The sequence below is a fragment of the Balaenoptera ricei genome, chromosome 10, assembly GCF_028023285.1.
Source record: "Balaenoptera ricei isolate mBalRic1 chromosome 10, mBalRic1.hap2, whole genome shotgun sequence".
NCBI classification, from domain to species: Eukaryota; Metazoa; Chordata; class Mammalia; order Artiodactyla; family Balaenopteridae; genus Balaenoptera; species Balaenoptera ricei.
Window position 1 is genome coordinate 44340776 of NC_082648.1, and position 21626 is coordinate 44362401.

The following is a 21626-nucleotide window of genomic DNA, read 5'->3' on the forward strand; positions in this document are numbered from 1 at the left end:
GTGCCTGTGGGAGGGGAGGAGGGTGACAGGGAAATCCAGATGGTGAGAAGGCTTTGCTAAAGCCGCCTTCTTCAGAGTGTTTCCGTTTTGCCTAGGGACAAGCTTGCGCAGGAGAGAGGCACTCACTGGGAGGTGTTCACGCTGAGACCTGCCCTGGTGGGAAGGGAAGCTCAGCGGTCCCCCAGCAGAAGGAGGGGGGCGATGAGGAGAGAGCCCTCTGCCCTGACAGACTAGTGATGCTTGGATAGAATCTAAACACCTCCCGGGAGAGTCAAAGCACCCCTCTTGCTTGAGCCCATCCGCACCCTTTCAGGCAGGATGAGTTTTTTCAGGTTCAGCCCAAATTCTTCACTTGCCCACACAGTTATCCCCTGTCGGGGTGAAATGTGACAGGTGACCTGCTCGCAGGCGTGCAGGTCAGTTTGCTTCAACAAACCTTTATTGGGTGCTGATGTGAGCCCGACATCAAGATTAGGTGCTGGGATACCTGCTGGGCGCAGCCCTCTTCCTTTTACCAGACTCAGTGATCCTAAGAAGTTCCCCTCCTCTGCCCACAGTTCCATTTCTGCAGCCATTTTCCCCAATCCGATCCCCAAGGGGAGAGCCGCGGTAGTGGGTCCACCTGGGGCCACTGATGGGACTGGGATGAGGAAGGGATCCTGGGGGACCCAGGGGAAGGGCAGAGGGCATCTGAGAGAGGAGGCAGTGGGGCAAGGAAGGCTCTCCTAGGGAGAAGAGGGACAAGAAATGGGAGACATTCGGGGGAGACAGACACAAAAACAAGGGGCTTCATTCAGGGTCCTCCCACCCGCCCAAGGCCTCTGTGGGCTGTTCCCCACCTGTCCTCATGGGGGCGCTCTGGGAAGGGCTGGGATTTGGATTCCCGAGGCTGAGGGGAATGCAGGGAGGCTCTGGCTTCCAGCAGTCGGTTCTCCCTTCCTTCCGAGGGCAGGGAGGGCCCTGATCCTCCCTGTAGGTGCAGGGCAGGTCCCGGGAGAAGCTCAGATGTTTGCCCAGGTGATGGAGGTGAACCGCCCAGGGAACCACCAGGAAGCACTTCTGTCCTGTCTGCCTAGAGTCACCTCCTCCCTGGGGAGAGGGGGAGAATGGGGGCACGGCTGCACAGGACTGAGGGGGATCCCCTGGGGGAGGCTCTAGAAGGGCGTGCGGGGCCTGTAGCTCACATCCAGGACTGAGCTGGGGTGCCCTCACTACTGGGAGGAGTCTGCCTAGTGGATGGTTCCAGACAAGTCTCCCTTCCCCTGGGGCCTGGGCCACTCTGGGATGGGAATTCCCAAAGGGATGGTCGCCAGGCTCAAGCCCACCTCATGGTGAAGATGGGGGACTCTTCTCTCCTTCTCCTCCTTTACTCCACTGGGGTGCCTCCTGGGCCTTGGGTAGACGTCTCTGGGACAGAGGTGGGTGGCCTACTGTCATCTCTGTTTTTGCGGACTGCAGGCCAGAGCATTCCTGTAGTTTTCAGAGCTTTGAGTGCTTAATCAGCAAGGAGCTTAGCTGGCTCTAGGGCCAGGTCCAGAGTGACAGGGCTTCAAGTGGGAATGGAGGCCATGAGGCCCCCGTTGTCCCGTCCCCTCCTTCCCTGGGTGTGGACGTGCATCCCTGAAGTCACCGGCCCTCTCCCGTCTGACGCTGCGCGCTCTGGCTCACGGTTGCTGATCCCTCAGCCTGGAGCCCCCGCTGGGCTTCCTTGCTTCCCCTCAGTCCTGTTGGCCTTCGGGATCCAGCTTGCCTGCCCCCTCCTCTGGGGACCTTCCCGAGGCCTGTGACCAGGGTGGGACCCTCAGTTATGTCCTCCTTCACAACAAGCCTGACATCTGTAATTTCCTGTTCCAGGTCTGTACCCTCAGGTAGGCTGTAAGCCCCAGGGGCATGGATTGGGGCCAGGGCCCCATTTTTTAAAAACAGCTTTATTAAGATATAATTCACATATCATATAATTCTCTCGTTTAAAATGTACAATTCAGTGGTTTTAGTATATTCCCAGATAAGTGCAACCATCACCCCAGTCCCTTTTAGAATGTTCTCATTGCCTCAAAAGAAACCTTTGGCTGTCCCCCCCACCCCATCTTCTCTTCCCTCCAGCCCACTAGGCAACCACAGATCTGCTTTCTGTCTCTATAGATTTCCCTAATCTGGAATTTCATATGAATGGAATCATAGAATTTGTGGTCTCTGTGTCTGGCTTCTTTTATCTCCCTCATGTTTTCAAGGTTCATCCATGTTGGAGCATGTATTAGTACTTCACTCCTTTTTATGGCCAAATAATATTTCATTGTATGGATAGACCAAATTTTGATTAGCCATTCATCCACTGATGGACATTTGGTTGTTTCCACTTCTTGGAATAGTGATGCTATGAACATTCACGTACGAGTTTCTGTGTGGACATGTTTTCATTTCTCTTGGGTATCTACCTAGGAGTGGAATTGCTGGGTTACATGGTAACTCTATGTTTAACATTTTGAGGAACCGCCAGACTGTTTTCCAAAGTGGCTGCACCAGCTTATGGTCCCTACCATGGGCTCTAGGAACTGTGTCTACTGTCCCTACTGGTAGGTCAGCCCTGACTGGGGCTGCCTTGTTCACCACAGAGACACCAGCCCCTGGGTGGTCTGACCCATAACAGGTGCTTGATAAATATTATATTGAATGAATGAAAAAGCAAGTGGATGGGTTCTTTTGAATATCTTGCCCATAAATCAGTAACCCTTGTCCGTTCAGACCCTACCCTTGTAATCTTCTTTGTGAACTTCTCTCTGATCTCCTTGCCTGGCATAATCACAAGTTGCTTTTTCTTGTTGTTTCCATTCTCTCTGGCTGTCACTGCTTATGACTCCTCTGTGAGGCTGAGAGTCACCCTAGGGTTCCGAGCGTGTTGTAGTCACCTCTGTATCATCAGCTTCTAATGCAGGGCTTGGCACAGAAGAGATGCCCTATGCGGGGCTGTGGGGGAAGAGGAGCTGCATCCCAGCGCTCAAGAGAGGGGAACCACAAGGGGGCATCTGTAATGGGGGGATTGTTACAGGGGATCAGTGAGGCAAGAGGGACGGGATCAGTGAGGCAACAGGGAGGGGATCAGGGCCAGGCAGAGGGTGGAACCGCTGCCACCAAGTCTCATTTCCAGGTCTTGGGGCTCCCGAGAGGGAGAGGAGGCTAGGGGCTGCCCCGCCCTGGCCAGTCTGCTGTCTGTCTTCCCTGCTTTCCCCAGGCCTGCACCTGCCCTGCCTGGGGACCTGGCTGGGGAGGCAGAGCCCAGGCTTTGAGGCTGCTGAGTACAGACATGACAGACTTTCTCTAGGACATATGCGGGGGACCATGTGGTGAGGAGGCCTGTGGGGAATAGGGCTGTGGTTTTTAACGTGGCAGGTGACGTGCAAACTATTGGGGTGTGATGTGCAGGTTTTAAGTGGAATTTGTATGGCTCCACACTCACTCCACAGGCCACTTGCCAATCATTCACATGTAGTTGTCCCTTTTGTATAATAACCTCTATTTCCACTCCCAACCCCACACCCCGCACCGGCCCCCAGTTCCCCAAAGCTGCCCATCAGTTCCCCTTCAGCCTCATTGCCCTCACGGAGCAGAGCCAATAATCCTGATTCCTGTAGCCTGGGAACAGTCAGTTTATTGGGAATAGACAAGCCCGGAGGCTCATGGCAGAGACGTGGATCCCTGGGTGGGCAGGGCTTCTGCAGATGCAGCACAATTCAGGGGTAAGAGGTGTGCTGTGGGGAGGTGGGGTCAGGCCAGCACCTCCTCTTCCCTCGCAGCCCCTGAGTCAGAGCCTCCAAGTGAGCTGAGGCAGCCCCGTATCACTGCAGCCAGGAAAGCACGTTCATATCAGACCCAAAGCAAGAGGAACTCAAGGGAGAGGGAGCAGGAGAGGGATGGCTACGTACAGAGGGTAGGGGTGGGGCTGATTCCATTGAACAAATAACGCCAGCTCTTGATTGTCCCTTTGTTCAGTAAATACTCCATGTCCCCTTGCCTTTGTGCTAGGCATTTCTTAGCCGTCAGCTGCCACTGTGAGCTCAGGAAAAAAATGTATTTTTATAGCGCCAGTTCAACACACCTGAGCAGGTAAATCTACTGCCCAAAGACCACCTCTTGATTCTGTGTGCTAACTGAGAGGACCACGGACAGGTCCCGAGCGAAGCTGAAATCCTGGCACTTGGCTTGGGAATTTGGAATGGGATTTGGGGGTGTCTCCTTTTGATATTTGTAATAGTGCATGTATTAGGTGGGTGTTGAAAGGAGTTCACTTTTTAGGCGCATGACAGACCGAGGTAAGAGAGGCGGGGAATGTAAGGGGGTCGGGGGAGGCTGGCTTTGTGGGGAAAGTTCCATGGCATGATCCACAAAGCAGAACTGTGATGTGCCCATTTGGCCTTCTCATGGGGAAGAGAAGTGTTTGGGGGCCATTGCCATTCTCTTGGCCGCACTAGAGCCTGACTGTGAGTGGTCCAGGGATACGGCGGATGCATTTCTGTTCTTTGCATCCCACCCCCACCCCAGGACCTAGCGCAGGGTCTGCACACAGCTAAGTGAAAGGTGACTCTTGAAGATACCTGAGGGGCAGCTCACGGTGAAAACCCAAGGGAAAACTTCGATCGGTACAGGAAGGTGGGATTTTGGAACAGCCTTGTCTTCAACCCTGGTGGCAGGGGGACAACATCCAGGCTGGGGGCTGGTGCCCTGTCCCCTGGGCTTCTAGCCTCTGGGGCTGTACTAACACTTGTGGCAGGAGGAGCCACCCCCAGCCCCTAGCTTTACGCTGAAGCTCCTCCTGCTTCCACAGCCCAGTAGCCCCTGGGGCTCACAGGGGTTGTAGATTTCACTGGTACCCACGATGCTGCAGCCCCCGCTGCTCTTGAGGACACTGGTGTCCCCTGGACAGTACATGGGTGTGCTGACCACACTTGGCTCGTAGAGGATGGCGCCTTTGGAGCTGCTCACAGCTGCACGAACAGGAAGGGATGCTCAGAGCCCTTCCCTGAAACATCTCGGCCAGGCCATGGCCCCACCTGCTGCAGCTCACTTCTAAGGACATTCCCATCCCAGCTACCAACTTCCATGTCTCTCACTCCGGCCACATAAAGTGCTTAGCAGTTCCCCACGTGTCTCTCCTCTTGCCCCAGAGCCCTATCTTCTGCTTCACCCTCTCTGTTTCTACTTGTCTGAGCCTGCTTCAAATCCTCTTTCTCCAGAAAAGCATCCCCTTGTCTATATGGTTCCTTGCAGCTTCTGGGCCCTGAAGCACTGGGACCACGCTGCATGTCTGCTCCTGATTCTGACTCCCATAGACTTGGGTAGCTCTGAGGGAGAGCCTCTCCATCTGCCAGGAGCTCCAGGCAAACAGAACTCTTCCTTTGGGGTGGGGGAAGCACGCTGAGGTTTGGGCAGGGGCCAGTGTGGTCTATTATGGGTTGATCAGCTCCCAAGACCCCAGAACTGCTGGGGAGGGCTCATCTACTCACAGATATTCACGGGCCCAACACCTTCACACAGCCTGGGGGTGGGAGGAAAAGGAGACACAAGGGAACTGCATCAGAGAATGAGGCCAAGAAGCACGCAGCACCCCCCTGCTTCTGCCTGCTCCACGGACCCTGTCAGCGAGGAGGGCCTGTGGTCTGCATGCTGTTTTAGATTTTCCACGACTGCGGGATGGGCAATGGCGGCAGCAGCAACCAGAGGGCAGGAGAATAGACATACCTGGTGCCCATCCTTGACTTACCTGTGCTCCTCGCCCTCCAGCAGGCGCCTGTAGGTGGCGATCTCGATGTCCAGGCCCAGCTTGGAGTTCATCACCTCCTGGAACTCCTTGAGCAGGCAGGCCATGTCCTGCTTGGCCTTCTGCAGGGCCTCCTCCAGCCCGGCCAGCTTGCAGCGGGCATCATTAAGGGCCGCCTCGCCCTGCTGCTCCGCCTCGGCTATGGCACCCTCCAGTTTGCAGTGCTGGGAGGAGAGGGCACAGAAAGGCATTATGGGGCGCCCTGGAGGCCTGGGCTGACTCTTAGAAGAACAGAGAACACGGTCATTGTGAGACAATTAGAAACAATATATATTGGTCTCTGCCCCCAGTTTCTGGACAGAACTCCCCCAAACCTTGTAATTTCCTAAGTGATAAGCACACTAAGAGCATCCTTTGTTCTAACATTTGCTCTTTGGCCCTGGTTTCTGACACAGAGTCCCTAAACCCCTTAGAATTTCCTGGGTATTGGCAATGTCTTTTGTTTAATTAAGGTGACTCTAGGTGGGCTCCTGGGTGGGGGCTGGTCACCAGAAAAACCAAGCCATGATGAGAAGCTGGGAATTTTCAGCCCACCCCGCAAATCTCCCGAGAGGGGAGAGAGGCTGGGAACGGAGGTAATAATTGATCACGCCTTTGAGAGGAAGCCTCCATAAAATCCCAGCAGTAGAGGATTCAGAGAGCTTCCAGGTTGGTGACCAGGCGGAGGTGTGGGGAGAATGGCACGCCTGGAGAGGGCGTGGAAGCTCCACACCCCTCCCCCATACCTTGCGTTTTCCATCTCTCCCACCTGGGTGTTCATCCGCATCCCTTATCATATGCTTTTATAATAAACCGGTAGATGTAAAGGAATCTATTTTCCTGAGTCTTGTGAGCGACTCCAGCAAATTAGTCGAACCCGAGGAGGGGGGTCACGGAGACCTCCAATATACAGCCGATTTGTCAGAAGCATAACCTGGACTTGTGATTAGCATCTGAACTGGGGGCAGCCTTGTGGGACTTGGGGGGCAGTCCCTAACCTGTGGGATCTGATGCTATCTCCAGGAAGGTAGTGTCAGAAGTGCGTTAAGTTGTAGAACACCCAGCTGGTGTTGCAGAACTGGTTAGTAAGGAAACACCCTTCCCCCATATCTGGTATCAGAAAGTGCTGTGAATGTGATAGTGGGAGGGTAAAGGAGGGACACAGGAGGAAGAGTGAGTTTTTCCTACAGTCATGGTTATGTGCCAGATTCAAATCTGCTGTGAGTTTTCATCCTAGGATTGTGACATCTGGTTCCTCTGGGGGATGGGGACCAGTTCTCCTGCCTATAACACCTCAAGGAGTTCTGTGAGTTTCCTCTAGGTAAGCCAAGCAATTTCTTTGTGACTAATAGATTTTAAGTGTCTGCCTGGTCTTCACTAGCCTAGGAGAAGAGAATGAGTCTGAGTTTATGAACTCTACGGAGTCACCTTGAATTTCAGGATCATAGAATTAGAGTCTTTGGTTGGAAGGGGCCTTGGAGAATATCTTTTCTATACTCCCATCTAGTGAAGCATCCTTGCTATTCCATCTTTTTTTTTTTTTTAAACTTCATCTCTTTTTCTTTTTTTTTAATGTTTTTATTTTATTTATTTATTTTTGGCTGTGTTGAGTCTTCGTTGCTGCGCGCGGGCTTTCTCTAGTTGTGGTGAGCAGGGGCTGCTCTTTGTTGCAGTGTGTGGGCTTCTCATTGCGGTGGCTTCTCTTGTTGCGGAGCACAGGCTCTAGGCACATGGGCCTCAGCAGTTGTGGCACGCAGGCTCAGTAGTTTTGGTGCACGGGCTCAGTAGTTGTGGCGCACGGGCTTAGTTGCTCCGCAGCATGTGGGATCTTCCCGGACCAGGGCTCGAATCTGTGTCCCCTGAATTGGCAGGCGGATTCTTAACCACTGCGCCACCAGGGAAGCCCCTTGCTATTCCATCTTGATGAAAGCAGGTTGCCCAGCCTCTGCTGGGGGCCTCACTGTTCCCTGGGCCTGCTCATCCTGCTGTGGGTCTGCTCTTCTGTAGAAAGGGCTCGCTCCCTCTCGTGGGAGACAGCGCAAGTTTATTCCCTCCTCAACTGGGCCCCCAGGGAGGATGGACCCACCCATCGTGACCAAGACCGGACAGCGGGTTACCCTCTGATGGCCTCATCTGGGCTTTGACGTTCTCAATGTCTTGCTGCAACCACTGGATCAGCTTGTTTATTTCCAGAATCTCGTTCTTGCAGTTGCGGAGGTTGTCACAGTGGGTCCCGGCTGTCAGCCGCAGCTCCTCATACTACCAGATAGGGAGGTCAGAACCTGGGCACCCACACTGTGGTCCCTCCCAGCCCCCTTTCCCACTGTCCCCCGTGTCTCCTCTCCTGACTTCCTGGGTCAGGTGCTTTTGGATTCTTATACTTGTTCTGTTCCCCATCCCTTATCCATTTCTGGTCCTTTTCTGGGCTACTCCTTATTCCTTTCTCATATTCCAGCCCTGAATCTTTAGGCTTATTAAATTCTCCTCTAAGTTCCAAACTCACCTCCTCTCTGTTTAGTGATTCTGTGTCTTGTCCTTTTCTCTCTGCCCTGGGATTTCCCTCCTTTTTGCTCCATCCCTGCTCTGGACCTTGGAAGGGGATTCTGTGCTCAGCCTGGGGTACCTAACAGACCAAGGACTGAGGACACAGTATGTCTGCCCCCGCCAGGGTGAATATGTTTGTATATTCTCCTTCAAAACAATTGAAAACAAAATGCAATATTATTTCCTATCTTGGCTTAACACTTTTTTTTAAACTTTTGCACATTGAATCTAATTTCTGAATAGTGTGTTATAGACTACATTAATACATTAAAACATTAGCCAACTTTATGTTTTCTGCATATAATGGATGGGAGCGTTTTGCATAGAAAATGCAAAACAAGATAAGCACAAGTCACTCTCTTTGGTTATTGTGAAAAAGCCTGTAGTTGCCCAATCAATATCCATTCTCCTCTTCTTCAAACAGAAGCCCAGATCAGAGAATATTTCTCAGCTTTCTCATCAACGAGGTGCACGGCCATTGCTGGGTAGGGCTTCTAGGAAAGCTGTTTAAAGTCAGAGATGACTCAGTTGTCATGTTCCTTTTGCCCTCTCTTCTTCTGCCTGCTTGGAATGAACATGTGAGATTGGTGGTATGGCAGCCATCTTGGGACATGGGGCAACCATGAGGATTAAAGCACTGTGCTAAGAATGACAGAATAGAAAGCTAGAAGGAGCCTGTGTTCCTGATGGTAACATAGAACCCCAGAGTCATCTGTGGGCAGTCTATCTCTTTACTTTCAAATTATTTGAGAAAAAAGTAAAAATCAAATTTGTTTCAACTGTTATTATTACTATTGATTTCTGATCCTCACAGCTAAATACAATTTTTAAATAATAGAGTTATCTTTCTGGTTCTAACTTAGGAGGATGGGAAACTGAGGTTATTTTCCCTGAGCCCACCTGACCGATGAATGGCCCAGGAGAGCAACTGGAGGAGGGGCCGGCCGGAGCAAAACCCGGCCGTGGGTGAGCCACAGACTGAGTCACAGGGAGCTGACTCCAGGCCAGGGTTTGATACCTTGATCACCATGGATCTCCAGAAAAAGGGTAGAGCATTGCTTGGGACACTCCCTGGAGATTGGTACCCATTGCCTTCAGAAAAAAGTCCAAAGGCCTCAGTGCAGCTCTGCAGATCTGCTGTGATCCGGCCCTGTGTCTCCAGTTGCATTTCCTTCATGGTGCTTCCTTTCATGCTTCTCCGGCCTGGCTCCTGCTGGCCCTCAGCCAGACGTCCCTTCCCGCATGCTCTGCTTATGGAAATCATACTTGGCCTTCAAGATCCAGACCACATTCCAGTGCCTCCGCCTTTCCAGACACAATTTGTTACTTCCGTCATCATCCTACTCCCTTAGCCTGCAGCTCGGCCTTAGCGGTCACTTCATGCTACCTCGTATTTCAGTTTGGCTGGTTACACGTTTCTCTCCTGTGGACTGTAATTTCCTTGAGGATGGGGATGGTGTGACTCTTAGTATTCTCATGGTTCCACACACCCCAGTAAGGCCCTCCTTCCCTGGCCACCCTGTTGAAAACCGTATTCACACCACACTCCCTATGCTTCACCCTGATTTATTTTCTCCATAGCACGTGTCCATCTAACATACATCCACTGTACTTATTTGTCTTGCCTGTCCCGCCCCAGCCCCTGCCTCTGGAATGAAAGTGACACGAAGGCAGGGATTGTTTGTGCTGTGCCCTGCTGGACCTCCAGCACCTAGAATGGTGCTTGGCAAACGATGGATGCTCAATAAATGAATGAATGAATGAGTGAGTGAATAATGAATGGTGCCTTTCACAGATAGGGCGGGTAAGACTGAGATGATAATATTTGTTAAATCAAATTGCCCTCAGGGACACCAACTGCCCTCCCAGCAAGGCCCTAATTACCTAAGTCTGGGGCCACCTGAATCACGGTTTCTGCTCCACTATTAGTAACCACCCCATGCCATCAGCCTCCTCCCACGCCCAGAAGCCCAGAGTCCTTTTGCCATCATTGCCAATTAGCATTCCTTGAATGCTACTTAGGGGAGCACTTCCAGCGAGTCTGTGGGTGAATAAAGCTGGGGAGCTCTGATGCCAGCCCTGGGCTGTCTGTGGGGTCTCCCACACGCTCTGCGGGGACCTGGCCTGAGGCCTGGCCGAAACAACGGGGGCTGGGCGTGGCATGGCCCTCAGTCTCTCCTCACCTGCTTCCTGGGGGATAGTGGGTCTGGGGTCCCCTGGACCCCGCCTGGGCCTCACCCGGCTCTGGTACCCAGGCCTCTGCTTGGGCTTTGCTGCGGCTGGCGATTTCGTTGTACTGGGCCTCGATCTGGGCAACGATGTCATCTGCCTCCAGCTCCTGGCTCTTGTCCATCTTCACAGTGATGGAGGTCTCTGAGATCTGAGACTGCAGCAGGCTGATCTCCCGGGGGTGGGGACCCCGGGTGAGAACGGGTGAGCTCTTTGAGGATAAAGTGGGGGAGGGAGGGGGGAAGAAAGAGGAGACCCAGCTCTGACCTTCCCACAGCAGATTTGTGCGGGCTTTGCCTAGCTGTTCCGGCCTTCAGCCACCAGCCTGCTCCTCGTCCACTCCCTCCAGTTACACAGAGACCAAGAGCCACGCTCTGGGCTGTCCGACTTCTGGGAGTCTCTGTGCCTGAGTACCAGCTGTCCCATGCTGATTTCGTCACTTGCTCACTTCTAAGCCTGAAAGGTACCCGCAGGGCAGGAGCTTTCCCACCCCATCATCCCTACAGAACTGGCCCCTGGCTGACCACCTGTGGGTACCTCCTCATACAAGCTTTTCAGGAAGTCGATCTCCCGGACCAGAACCTCCACGTTGGTCTCCAGGTCAGCCTTTATCAGGAAGGCTGTGTCCATATCCTGCGGCCAGAGAAGTGACAGTCGTAACCTGGGGACACCCCTCCGCCAGCTGGGCCACCTCCCAGGCAAGGTGGTGGCAGGTGGCGGGTGTGGGACCCACCCTTCCTCACTTAGGCCCATGTGGAAGGGAAGGGGTGACAAAGCCAAGGATAGAGTGAGGGGTCCCCAGCCCCAGGACCCCATGCCTGGGCCTGGCATTCTGATGGGGAAGCATCTGAAGGGAATGGGGTTAAAGGAGCCTTGAATGCATTCCTCAGAGCGCCCCGTGGACCTCAGGCCAGAAAATACGTCGCTATCTATGTGAGGGATCAACAAGATGATTTTCATCTCTGGGAGTCTGAGTCAGAGTCTTTGTTTTGGCTTTGATTTGGCATTTGCAACATCTCCAGCTTCTTGGGCAGGTGTAAATACAACCCTTAACACGAGTTGGGAGGTGGAGGCCAGGTCATTCCCTGCCCTTCTGCAAGGGGCGGCGGAGGCTGGCCTTCCTCTCTCCCAGGGTCAGTGGGGCTGGCACCAGGGTCTGCGGGGTGAGCGGGCTGCAGGCACATTTGGACACGGTCCAGGGGCTGAGCGTCCCCAGGCCCAGTGGGCCAGCTCAGGGGGCCTTCTCCCTCCCTGGGCCATCCTCCCTCACCTTTTTCAAGGCAACAAACTCATTCTCAGCAGAGGGCTGCAGGGAGAGCTCCTCTTCATATCTGGTGGAATGGGCAGGGGAAAATGTTTTAGGTGGGCTTGTGGGGTTTGGAAGGGAGTTGGTATCAGGCCTGAGGGTAGGAGCCTCTGGGGGCAAATCTGTGTCTCACCGACTGAATGCCCTAGGGAGGCACCAGGTCCAGCCCCATCTCTGGACACCTCTGGCTCCTCCATCCACTCAACACAGATGACTTTTATCATAGCCTCTCATTAGCCACTTTGCAAGTTTACCTTCCATGCCACTGGCCAGTAGCCTGTTCCTGTGTCGAATCATTCTCTGGGAAGTCCTTCTTAAAGCTACCTTTATTCTATCTTGCTGCTGAGGAAGCTTACCTCATCTAGTCGTTTCCTCTGGGAGGGTGGTGAAGAGTTGGCTGCCTGTTGCTGGCGCAGCTGTCTTTTCTGAGTTGTCCTGAGAGTTGGCTGTAGTCACTGAAATCCCAGCTGACCCCGTGCCCCTCCTCCCCAGGAGAGTTCTGAGCCGGGCCTCTACCTGCAGCTCACTTGCAGAGGTAGCAATTACTCACTTTACCAGATCCTCAGAGACAGCCCGCCTATTTCCTCTAGGCTCCAAGGGAGCTCCTCACCCACTCACTGCCCCCGAAGGCAACGGAATCAGGGTCAGGGGTTTAGTCTGGCCGAATGACTCAGTTTGATGAGCGACATCGATGCATTAAAAGCTTCCCCATGCTTCCTGACGCCCGTCCTTCCGTTTTCCAGCATAACTCTGCCGCTGCGCAGGCTCTGGACACTGAGCCTGCCGCCTGGGTTTCAACCCCAGCTCTGTCCTGTGCTAGTCATGTGACTTTGGGAAAGTGACTGCGCCTCTCTGGGCCTCAGTTTCATCATCTGTAGAATGAGGATAACACTGGTCCTGCCTCACAGAGCTGCTGTGTTACAAATATCACACTAGTTAACGTCTGCAAAGCACCACGTGAGTGCCTGGCACAGGGTACTGTGTATTTGCTATTATTGTTAAAATACCATCTGGTCTCATCCTTCTCCTATTGCCCCACTTTTAAAATCAAAAGTCCTCATCTTGAGCTGCAAAACATGTCCCCTGCCCATCTTGTATCCATCAAGAAAGGCATCGCTCCTGCTGAGAGGGCTGGCCTTACCCCACCCATGACCTTACCACATCTCGCCTGTCACAGTCTGCTTGAGTTGCCCCCTCTCACTTGCACACTCTGGTCCTTCCTTGCCACCTGCTCCTGTCCCATCTTCTTTTCTGTGGTCTACTCTGGACTCCTCTTTTATAAGAAACAACTGGAATGAAACATGTCCTTCAAGGCCCTGAGCAAAATGGCACCTCCCCCAGGAAGTCTTCCTGGGCCATATCTGCTCTCTCGCTCTCTTGGGGTTCCTCTCCCCTCATGCCTTGTACCACCTTGTAGCTGTTGGTGTGCACGCGTTGAGGTCTGTGCTGACTGGACCAGGGCATCTTGAGGGAAAGAGGCAGACTTTCCCAACTTTATCACACCCACACTGCCCAGCACAGCGTCTGGCCCCAAGGAGACATGTGGCTGACACCTGCAGCATGTGTGTCCCCAACGTGGCTCCGTTCCACCAAATCCTTGCTCTTAGCATATTCACACTGTCAATGGAGATGTGTCTCTTTCAACTCTCCCCCGCTGGCACGAGAGACCCACCCAGGACCATGAGGCAATTTATCTAGGCCTCAGCTTCTTGCAAGAAGCACTGAATCTACTAGCCTGTGAGTTCTTCATTAACACATGCTTATCCACTACCTTCTGGTGTGTGAGTCAGGTCTGGAGCTGTTCTCAGGGAGGGCCAGCTATACAACCTTCACCACAAAGAACTGGGAGGGAGACAGGGAGATGGAGCAACTGGGGGTGATGACTTCTGGTTGCTCCAGGAGGAGGCGGGATGGGATATATTGTATTAGCCCAAATGTTGCGAAGAAATCCCAAGAGGGGCTTATCAGGAAGAAGGAACAGTGGGAGTCCAAGCTCGGAGGGAGGAGGGTTTGGGGATCTGTTTGGGGACTAAGAAGTGTGCAGGATCTACCAAGGGACTGATGGAAGATAAGGCAGAGCAGGTGGTAGGGCAGAACCCTGGAGCGCTGGGAACGGCAGGAGAAAACTTGTTTTACATGAAGAGAGGAAGAGCGTGGTGGAAAGGGAGATGAAGACAAATCCGCAATCTCAGAGCTTCTGCCGTGTGCCAGACAGGCAGTATCCTAGATGCTCTGCCTGCATTATCCCACCTGATTGTGCTACCACCTAATGAACTAAGTTTTCAGCCTCCCATTTTATAGATGGGGAAACTGAGGCCCAGATCGTTTATGTCACTTGCCCTAGGTCCCCCGGCTGGGTGGCAGCAGGGCAGACTCACTTTTCTTGTAGGCCTCCAGCATGTCCTGGAGGCTGCAGAGCTCCGACTCTAGCCGGGCCTGGTCCCCAGTCAGCTGCTTCTGAAGGGCACAGATGTAGGTTTCGAAGATGGGCTTGATGTTGCTCTGGCAGCACCTCTGTTGCTGCATGAATTTCCACTTGATCTCCAGCAGCTTGTTCTTCTGCTCTAGGAACCAGACCTACAGGCAAGAACAGAATGTTATGGGGGTGCGGGGACCCTGGGGACCATGGCTGGCGAGAGTAAGTGCTGGTGGGGGCAGTGGAATCCATCTGTGCTCCCACTCCCAACACGCTGCTGCTGTGTCTCTGTGTCTCCCCTGCCTGGGGTGGCTCATAAGACCCCACCTCCCACCCAGGGTCACACACTGTAAAGGAAGGAGGGCTTTCCCAAGAGGCCTGGGACAGGTCCTCCTTCCAGCCCTGCTTGCCTCCCATGAGTCTGGTAACCTGGGTCGAGCCATCCCAGCCCTTCAAGCCTCACTTTGCTGCCGAAAGCTCCTACTTGGGATCTTATGGGGAGACCTTTGTACGTCTTCATACTAATGTAAGCTGGTGAGTATACTGGGAATTGGGGTTTCTTCAATTACAGCCCAGGGGCACTCAGGGGACAAAGCGCAAAGGCTTGGTGCTAACACTTGGTGCTACTCTGCGCCATCCTGCTGGCTGAGTCCAAAACATGTCCCTGTCACAGTAATGTGGAGAGCTGCTGGCCCAATCCTTTATTTTTGTGGCTTGGAAACCGAGGTTAGGAGAAGCTGAGTGAGTTGGCTGTGGTCACCCAGCTAAGCTAGTCACTGGCAGGGCACACACGGTCTCTGGTCCTCGCCCTGGATTTTGCATCTTGTGCACCATCTCTCAAGAAAATGGCAGAGGAAGTAATGTTGCCCTCAACGGCCCCATTACCAGGAGGCTCTCAGCCTCATAGAAGGTGGTGTGACGTAGCTGACAATCAGGGCCCACATTGTTAGGATGAGTTTACAACCAGAACTTAATGACCTTTCAAAATAAAACTGTAAGTCTAACAGTTCCCATTTACTAAAACAAGTTCCTTTTGGGAGCATTTTGCATATATTAGTTCCTTTAATTCTCTCAATCCATCTCTGCCCCCTACCCCACTGGGCAGCAGGGTCCCTGAGGCTGGGAGGCGAGTGGTTTGCAGAGGGCCTCAGGGTACCTGTCAGAAGTGGAGCCAGCACAAGGGTCCAGGTCTCCTGACTGCCAGTTCAGGACTCTTTGCCCTAAACTTGGGGTCACCAGAAACACCAGCTCAGCCCTTGGCATGTATCCTGACCTCAAGAGCCTCCCTGGGGTATAGGGACAGGCCCAGAAGCAGCCGAGGTGACAGGCCAGTCCAGCGCCTTCCAAGGGCAGCACATCACCCTTCCCTGAAGCTTTTCAGAGCTGAGGCTCGGGGGTTGACAGATGTAAGACTTTGGTCACTGCCACTTTGTATCCCTAGCTCTGACTGCCCCACCTTCTCCTCATCTCAGGCCTAAGCTGATGGCAAATTCCAGGGTCACAGTGCCCACCCCTGCCTCCAGGCCCAAGGGTCTCGCCCCAGCTCATGCCCTCAGAAGACGGCTCTTTCGTTAAACCCTCATCAGGAAGGGCAGGCCTCTGCTTCCTTGGTTTGCCCTTTCAGTATCTATCATTGATTTGGAAGTTCCTCTTGTAGTCTGACCTCAGGGCCCCTTGGTGATTTTATCAGATAATATCCAGAGACAGATGACATATTAAAAAAAAGGACAAGCAAGCAGAAATTTCTAGTGCTGAGCCTGATCTAACCAGTTTTCAGTGATTAGGGGTCGTGGAGCACGGGAGAGGCCAATGGATCCACCACGGCTACTCTGCCGTCAGTCTCTCCCTGCTCTTGGGGCAGCCGCAAGGTGCTTTCTGCCTCCCATGGCCCTGGACCCCTGTGCCCACCCTCCTACCTTGTTGATGAAGCACGCAAAGCGGTTATTGAGGCACTTGACCTGCTCCTTCTCGCCCCTCTTCACCCTCTGCACGGTCGGATCGATCTCCAGCTCGAGTGGGACCAGCAGGCTCTCACTGATGGTGACGGGGGGGATGCAGACAGAAGGCTCGCAGGCGGCACCCACGCGGTACCCGAAGCCAGGCAGGCCACACCTGGAGGTGACCCGGGGCCTCCCGAAGCCCACGTTGCACAGGATCCGGGAGCCGAGGCAGCCCAGGGCGCGGAGGCCTCCGCAGCCCACGGGCTGGCATGGTCCCTTGCTCACTGCGTAGTGGGTGACCATCCGGGGTTGGGGGGGGGGATGGCCGAGCACGAGCTGAAGCTCCGGCTACCACATCTGGAGCCCTGCTGGAAGGAGCGGCACGACACGGAGGGAGAGAGAAGCAGGGAGACGGGGCCCTGGCAGGAGGGCGGGGGCGCGAGTTACAGGACAGCTCAGCCTCTACCTTTTTGTCTGGTCGGAGAGGGAGGGCTGAGCTGGGCCAAACCCCAAACCACCACAAAATCAGGTTTATGAGCTTGGCATATTGGCAGCTGCTGAGTACCAAGGTGGGTAACTAGGGTAGCAAAGAGCAAAGGGCAGGAGCCAATGGTCAATGCTCGTGGGTCTCATAAAAATCCTATTTGTCGGTCTTCCTCGTTTATGCGGGTGATGAAAGGGGCCAACCAGACAGATATGTTTGGCATGTTCAGTGACTCGGCCTCAAGGAAAGGGAGAGTTGGGACCTTATGCCCCTTCCTGGGGTCAGGGGGAGGGGCGGGGCATGAATTATCTACCTGGCTGCTCCGGGATTAGAGGTCAAGTTACATGTGCTTGAGGATGCTCTATTCCCCCAAGGCTGTTTCTATGTTTTTCTGCAGATGCTCCAGACCCAAGTGCCCTCCACGGGCTCTGAGCTGGTCCTAGAAGCCCCCAGGGAGGGAGGCTTTTGGCATGAGAGAGGTCTCCCTCAGCAGGCGGGGCCCTGGCCTCCTCAGGCCAGGCGGAGTCCTGGCTCTGGCTCAGCTACCTAGCCACTGTCCCTCTAGGGCTTCTGAGATAGAAGGTTCCAGACATGTGACTGTTGTCTCCAGGGCCTGGTTAGTCGAAAAAAGGCTGCAGGGGACTCAAGAGGAGATGCCTTGTGCTTGAGGAAGGGAGAGGAGTGGATGCTTTCCCGAGACTCTTTGGGGCCCTGGATAGCTGTTAGCGTATTTGACGCCATCTTGGCCCATACAGCTCCTCCAGTCCTTCCCCTGACCCGACCTAGGGCTGTACTGTGCAGTAAATTACTTCTCTGTCATCAAGGGCTTTGTAGTTAACAGATATTGTTTAATAATCATTAGGAACAGGTGGCCCCTATGCTCTGTTGGTCCCCAAGCAATGATGACAATCTTCCCTGACATATTCCCAGCACCCACAAGACTAGTTACCCATTCATAAACCTTGACTTAAGAATGCACGTCCTGTTTCCAAGCACCTACCTCTGTACCCCAAATTAACTCTAAAATTGTCCCGATGGCCCCTTGGCGTTGTGGAGTGCAGGTGCAAATGCTTCCAGATCGTTGTCTACCCAATCTCACCCTGTGAGTGAGCTACCCTGTAATAAACTGATCCATTGATTAAATGGAGCTGCCTGCCTCGTTTTTTGGTTTCAAGATAACTTCTCAGTTAGGTGGGCACTTTTTGTTCCCTCCATCCTCCAACTGGCCCCCAAAATACGTACTGTTGTCAGCCATTAAGTCAGGGTTCCTTTCCCTGTCTCCACACCCCATCCTGAGCCTCCCTGAGATAGACAGAGCCTGCTCTGGGCCGAGGACATCTCTGGGGATGGTTGTTGCCCTCAGGAATTGTTCAGGTGGAAGCAGGATACAGGCTTTCTCCCCAGCACACAGGTCACAGCTCTTTGGAGATGCTTGAAACGCCTCGCCTTTCCATCAGTCCCATCAGTGAAACCACTGTGGCCGACTGGTCTTTCCCTTCCACACTGCGACCTTCTTCCAGATCAAAATCAAGTCAACAATAATAGTTACATTTATTGGGTGCTTACTATGTGTTGGGACCACCCTGAGCTCTACATCCATTATCTCATTTAATTCTTGTGATGACACCATGATGCAGTTTCTATTTTACAGATAAGAAAAGTGAGGAGCAGAGTGGTTAAGTAAAACTCCCAAGCCACACAACTTGTCCAGGATAGGCTGGGATCCAGTCCCATCCTTTCTGATGTCACCGTGCTCTACTGCTCTGGTGGGGAGGAGTCTAGGTTAAGAATCAGGGGTCTACCGCCAATATGCATAGTGTCTGCTCTGTTTCTCGGCTTTCCCACGTCTAGATTAGGAGCCTGGAACTCAAACATTTCTTGTGCATGGCAATTCTCAGTCTAACTGTGACATTTCACTCTGTCCCCTTTTGCATTGTCTTGACTTTGGGTCCCAGAGTGCTGGGGAGGGAAGACTGGGGCTTGGGGAGGTAAGGGGTGTAACAAGAGACTGTGGGGGATGGTGGGAAGCAGAGGCGGGGTGGAGGTCCTGTTGCATGGTGTCCGGGGAAGGGGACTCTCATTCTGCCCTGGAGTAAGCACTGTGGGCGCATGGAACCTGCTCCCGGAGAACTCCATTTCCAAGGTTGCCCTCTGAGCGTGGGTTAGGACACAGACTCAGTCAAGACCTAGAGAGCTCGGTGACATTTTTTTTTTAACATCTTTATTGGAGTATAATTGCTTTACAATGGTGTGTTAGTTTCTGCTTTATAACAAGGTGAATCAGTTATACATATACACATATCCCCATATCTCTTCCTTCTTGTGTGACATTTTACTGAAGCGATTTCAGGGAATAGGCAGGCACAGGGAGCAGGAAGTTCAGAAGGGTTCGAGCCGTCAGAACGGGACTGACTTTTTTCTGAAATCATGAACTCTGTCTTCTTTTGAGCAGCATGGCAACCAGTCTGTATTGCCTTTGGAGTGCGTTTTGGTCTTGAATACATGGCAGGTGCTTTGAGGGCTTACAACTCTTTGGACTCAATGGGGAACCACCCTGTGAAGGCCACTCAAAAAGATCTCTGTGTCTCCCTCACTCCGCTATTCCACCGCCACCCTACCTCTGCTTCCTTCAAGGAGCTGAGTTCATGCCAGCTCAGGGCAAGGAAGAACAAAGGAAGAACTCCCTCTTTCTTCCAGGTCTGCTATCTTGGAACTTCCCTGTGGGGAGGGAATCTGGTGGAAGGCCTTAAAGAGTTTCAGCTCTGGCCAGAGTTGGGGACAGGCAAATCCACACCATAGACATTTCAGAGACAGGGAGATAGACACACAGGGTGGTAGAGGATGAACCGAAAAGGGAGGGAGGGTGAGGGAGAAGGTGGAGAGGGCAGGGTAAAAAGGAAAGAAAACTTTCCAGAAGAGAGATGTCATGGCTAGCTCAAAGGAAAGAGAAAACTCTTGAGCCTGGAGGATTCTTTGGGGGAGGACTATTTCCCAGGGCAGTTCTGATACAGGCTCATTGGGTTCCTTCCCCTGGTGTGTCTGTTGCAGGATCTGGGGCCCAGCTGCCTTGCCCACACCCTCACGTGAGCCTCCCTCCCCCCATCCCCATCGTCATCGGGACATTTCTGTTTGGGACAGTAATTCTAATATGGTCTGAAATGAGGCAGATGTGGAAGGAATCTGGCTCTGAACTCTTACACAATGTAGCCCCAGGCCACGGAGAAATTTTGGGTTCTTGATTACATGATTCCATTCTAGTATGAACAGTGGAGTTGGTAATATTTTGAAGGGCGTCCCATCTCCCCAGCTCACTCACTCTACTCCAGCTACCTGGGCCTCCTCTGAGCGTTTCTGGATCCTCAGTCCCTACAGATTATCCTACACCATCTGCCTGCCACTGTCCCCCTGTTGTCAATTTCTCCATCCCCCCGAAATGGTGTAGTGATTCTCTCCGTGCTGCCCACCTCCTCCACTGTAATGGAAGCTCCAAGAACTTAGGTCCTTGATTGTGTTTGCCCAGCACTGTACCTGAAGCCCTGAGCTCAGTGTTGGGCTTATAGAGGCACACAACAAAACGCATCTTCAGGAGAGCCAGTTAATTGTGCTGTGTGCTTCCAGAAGCACCCGAGGGCTCACTAGATGCCACTTGATGTGAGTAATTGCATCATCCTGCAGCCGCTCTAGGAAGAGTCGCAGGTAAATCTGAGCTGGGCTGGGTGAGCCAGGTTGTTCAGATAGTTCTAGGGAAACCACGAGTGACAGGCAGTTCTTTTGTCTGACCAACAGAACATGGTCGAACTTTTCACATCGTCTGACCCACCAGCTGCCCTGGGAAACCTCACATTCTCCCTTGGTAGGGGAAGCAGCGTCTGCCCCGTCAATTCTAACTCAGGCATGCAGCGAGCGTCAGAGAGGAGACCAGGGAAGGGGCTGGCAGCCTCTGTGCTCTGCGCTCCTCTCCAGAAGCGGGGAGCAATCAGCCCCACTTACCGTGGCGTAGAAAACCCTCAGGAAGTTGATCTGGTCCATTAAGGCTTCCACTTTGGCCTCCAGCTCCACCTTGTTCATGTAGGTGGCGTCCACATTCTGGGCACAGAACATGCTGTCACTCTGAGTCTCACCTTTCCTGGGCTAGCTGGCCGCTCTGTCTGCGAGTTAGGCTGGAGAACTTCAGCTCCCACGGAGTAGAGTGCTTCTCTATCCCAAGCTATAGATGGAGTGGAACGCAAGGGGGATCCAAACTCTGTGTGCACCAGGGCTCTCAGGAAACGCCCACCTGCTCATCAGCTGGTGCCACGTGGAAAGACCTCCCATGTCACCTCCATGCTGTGAGGACAACCTGGCCCATCCTTGGCCCTTGGGCCTCCCTGCCTCTGGACTCTCCCAGCCTCCTCCTAGGATTCCCCTCCTCCTCACACTCTGCCCATTCCTCACCTTCACGCACTGCTTCTCCCTTCTTCCTCCTTCTCCAGATTAGCTCCGGGGCTGATTCTCTCCCTTCCTCCGCCCATCCCCGCCCAGCAGAAAGGTCCACAACTCCTGGAGCTGGTCCCTGTCCTGCACCCATCCCTGAGCCCAACTTGAGGTCCTACAGACCCAGCTCATCACAAGGCCCATTTTGCTTCCCCTTTCCCTGCACTGGACCCACGTGGCGGAGGGGGCTGGTGTCGGGATTTACAGCTCGGACTTGGGTGCCCTGGATCCTGACTCGCTTCTGGTTGTCTGGGTAACCTGCGGCAACTTATTTAACCTCCACAAACCTGAGTTTTCTCACTTCTAAAGTAGAACCTGCTTCCAAGATTGGCTGCGCAAATTAAATAAAGCCTTGTATACAGGGCCGCTGGCTTAAGTGACAACTGTCACCCCCGGAAGGGGCCGCCTGGGCCTGGAGTCAGGACAGAGCATCCCTGTCTCCT

The 21626-nt window shown here is 53.3% G+C and overlaps 1 protein-coding gene across 1 annotated transcript in view; it reads right to left on the reverse strand.

The window, feature by feature from the left end:
- Positions 1-5751: 5751 nt before the first annotated feature.
- Positions 5752-21626, reverse strand: part of LOC132373216 (keratin, type II cytoskeletal 6A-like) — a 38645-nt gene continuing 22770 nt past the window's right edge. The window contains exons 4-7 of the mRNA XM_059935943.1: positions 20701-20796; positions 10587-10736; positions 7925-8050; positions 5752-5973 (exon numbers count right to left, since the gene is read on the reverse strand). Of these exons, the coding sequence (XP_059791926.1) occupies positions 5752-5973; positions 7925-8050; positions 10587-10736; positions 20701-20796 (594 nt within the window). The remainder of the gene's footprint in view (positions 5974-7924; positions 8051-10586; positions 10737-20700; positions 20797-21626) is intronic.